The sequence below is a fragment of the Crocuta crocuta genome, unplaced genomic scaffold, assembly GCF_008692635.1.
Source record: "Crocuta crocuta isolate KB4526 unplaced genomic scaffold, BGI_CrCroc_1.0 scaffold312, whole genome shotgun sequence".
Classification (NCBI taxonomy): domain Eukaryota; kingdom Metazoa; phylum Chordata; class Mammalia; order Carnivora; family Hyaenidae; genus Crocuta; species Crocuta crocuta.
In genome coordinates, this window is record NW_027527378.1 from 601,074 (window position 1) to 603,923 (window position 2,850).

The window sequence follows — 2,850 nt, forward strand, 5'->3', positions numbered from 1 at the left end:
CAAAGAGATTTACACTCAGTATTTCTTATCTGGACCAAAATAAATCTTAAGAATTTCTTTTTTTTAAGTCACTAATTACTTGAAGATACTTCCTAGAGTGTATTATTTATACTCTCTGTACATATGAAATCATATCTGCAAAAGGACCCTTTTATAAACATAGATCTTCTTTTGCCTTAAAAATTTAAGTAATATTTGTAGCAAATGTATTTGGCAAATGACTAATGAAAAAAGTTGTTCTCTTTCACAGATACAGGAAAAGGAATTAGCTAACACACTACTGTCTCTAACAGAAGAATGTGGTTTAACATACTTCACACTAAATGATTTCTAACAAGTGAAATCAATTTAGAAAGCAAATCAGGAGAATTCAGACCTTGAATAAGCTGACAATGAAAAACACCTCATAACATTTCCATATATCTACAGGAGATGGGGAGATACAGCATAAATTTAGAAACCACTAGTCCAGTTCATTCATTTTTTTTATCATGGTAACAGACACATAAAATTGCCCATTCATTTTTAGAGTGCTTAGGTGACCTACGATCACNACATGAGAGCTTCTCACCAACTACCCCCCAAATAAATACAACTAAAGGCTAAGATAACTTTCTTTTAATCATTAAAATGTTGGAGAGGAAAGTCCAACACTGCAAATTTGCTTTAATAAGGCAGTTCTTTTGCTCCAGAGAGAAGGCAAGCCTGGATCAATAGCTGGGTCAGGGCCCACAGGAATTATTTTATCAGCAAGAATTTAATGGTATCTTCCATGAGCCTGAAACAGTGCTTAACCCAAACGGTACAAAACGGATGAAGGCCTCTGTGCTTAAAAGATCTCACTGCATCAATGGGGAGACATGATTACGTTCACAGACTAGAAAGCAAGTAGTAGCTGTATCAGGGCCTTCAAAAAAGGGAGTATTACTGGCCAGGGTGGTGAGGTGAGGACGTGTGGCCTAGGTCAGTCATAATACCACCAACAGCACTATTACTGTTTGCCTACTGGGTACCTGGCAACATACGGAACACAAATTTTCTTCACAACACCCCGATGAAGGTACATGTTACTGTCCCCATTTACAGATGATGCGGGCTTGGACTTAAAAGACGTTGAGTCAAAGCTAACACATGTCATTCAAGGCAGGGCTGGGGGGACAAACACGGGTGTGACACAAGAACCAGGCTTCATCAGTTCTCCTTATAGCCCCTTCCATCACAGTAATGAAGGGGAAAACCTTTCAATTTTGAAATTTCAAAACAATCTGTAGATGTAATTGTAATATAATCCAAACAGGAAGGTAAAAAAAATAACCACCATTTACCTGCCTATTCCTTCCTCAATTCTCAACCTGAACGTCATGTCTTCTAGGACTCCACCCATGCTCCGCAAACTGGGCTAAGCTCCCCCAAATAAGGACCACAGTCCGTGTGCAATTTCAAAAGCCAATAAGCTCTGAAAATTTCAAGTGCTTTCATAAGTTTGCAGCAAGCTTGGTGGCCAAAAGTGACCTGAACTGATGTGAAACTATTTAAGGCTTTACTTTTCCTGCTCAATGTGAATATTCACTTTCCGATGTGAGAAAAATGGGTTTGATTAAAGAATGCTGCCCACTGCAGTTATTAAGGAATATCTATGTATATTACCTTTCTAAAATCCAAACATTTCTGACTTCCAAACATCTGGCCCCAAGGATCTCGGACAAAGGCATCTGGACCTATACCTTATGCACAGATCTCATCATACTACAAGGATTTTTTCTTCTTGGTAGGGCCAGCACTTGACAGAGTGCCTGGCATATAACAGGTACACAATAAATATTTCCTGAATGAAGAAACAGGACTGAGAAACTGGCTAAGAAGGGAAAATGGTCAGGGGCTTGGGAATGATTACAGCTCCAACTTGTAGGCTGAGCCTCTATCCCTGGAATGCCACTTCCTTTTCAGACAGAGAGGTCCTATAAATAGTTGCTGCTGACTGAGGGCAAGGGACATCGCTGCTGTCCTCACTAGGAATAAAAATAGTCCAGTGGTCTTACATGATGGGCCCACATATAACTTTAGTCCAGTAATAGAGAAGAGCAGGCATATTCATACATCAGACCACATGGGCAGCCTCACAAGTCCCCTTAAACTTGGGAGCAGAAGACCTGCGTTTGGCTCAGACGGTAACCTTTTTGGTCTGTGGTTTTCTCACCTGTGAAATATCAACCAGAGTAACCCCTACGGCCCTCCCAGGTGCGTCTCTAACAAAGCAACTCAAGGAGCAGCAGCCTCAGGGGGTTCTTGGCTCCTGACTATCACCCTGGCAGTCCCGAGTTCCCCGTCCTCATTCAGTGTGTTCTGTGCAGCCTATACACGCCTCCTCTCGCGCCCCACCCCCAAAAGGACAGTCAATACAAAAAGGCCCATTTTTGTGTTCAAGGCACCCGGGGGGCTCTGTCTTCCATCCCAAACAGTGGTCAAAGAATCTGTGAAGAGTGGCCGCACAGCACGTCGGTCCCCTGAAGGTGGATGGGGTGGAATGGGAGTGAGGGTAATCACGGGCCAGCAGAGAAAAACCTCTTAAGTGCAAAGGCTCAGGACCCAGGAGGGGAGTGGGTAGGAGAATACGTGCCAGGAGAGGGCAGCTTGAGGTGGTCCTTGCTTACCTGGTAGCACAGGATGGTTTGCTGTACCAGCCGCGCGTACCCATCCAAGCGGNGCCAAGCGGGCCTGGTTCCCACGCACTCACGGCCCCGTTCAGTTCTCGGAATGGAGCCTGGCGGTGGGAGGTCGAGACTTTTTAAAATGAAAGAACCAAAGTATCACTGGAAAGCAAGCCAACCAGACTTGCTCTTTTCTGGAAGG

At 43.7% G+C, this 2,850-nt stretch overlaps 1 protein-coding gene across 1 annotated transcript in view; it reads right to left on the reverse strand.

The window, feature by feature from the left end:
• The window catches only part of PHKA2 (phosphorylase kinase regulatory subunit alpha 2), a 72,443-nt gene that overhangs the window by 68,957 nt on the left and 636 nt on the right, over nt 1-2,850 (reverse strand). The window contains 1 exon segment of the mRNA XM_077769203.1: nt 2,652-2,761. Within this exon segment, the coding sequence (XP_077625329.1) occupies nt 2,652-2,761 (110 nt within the window).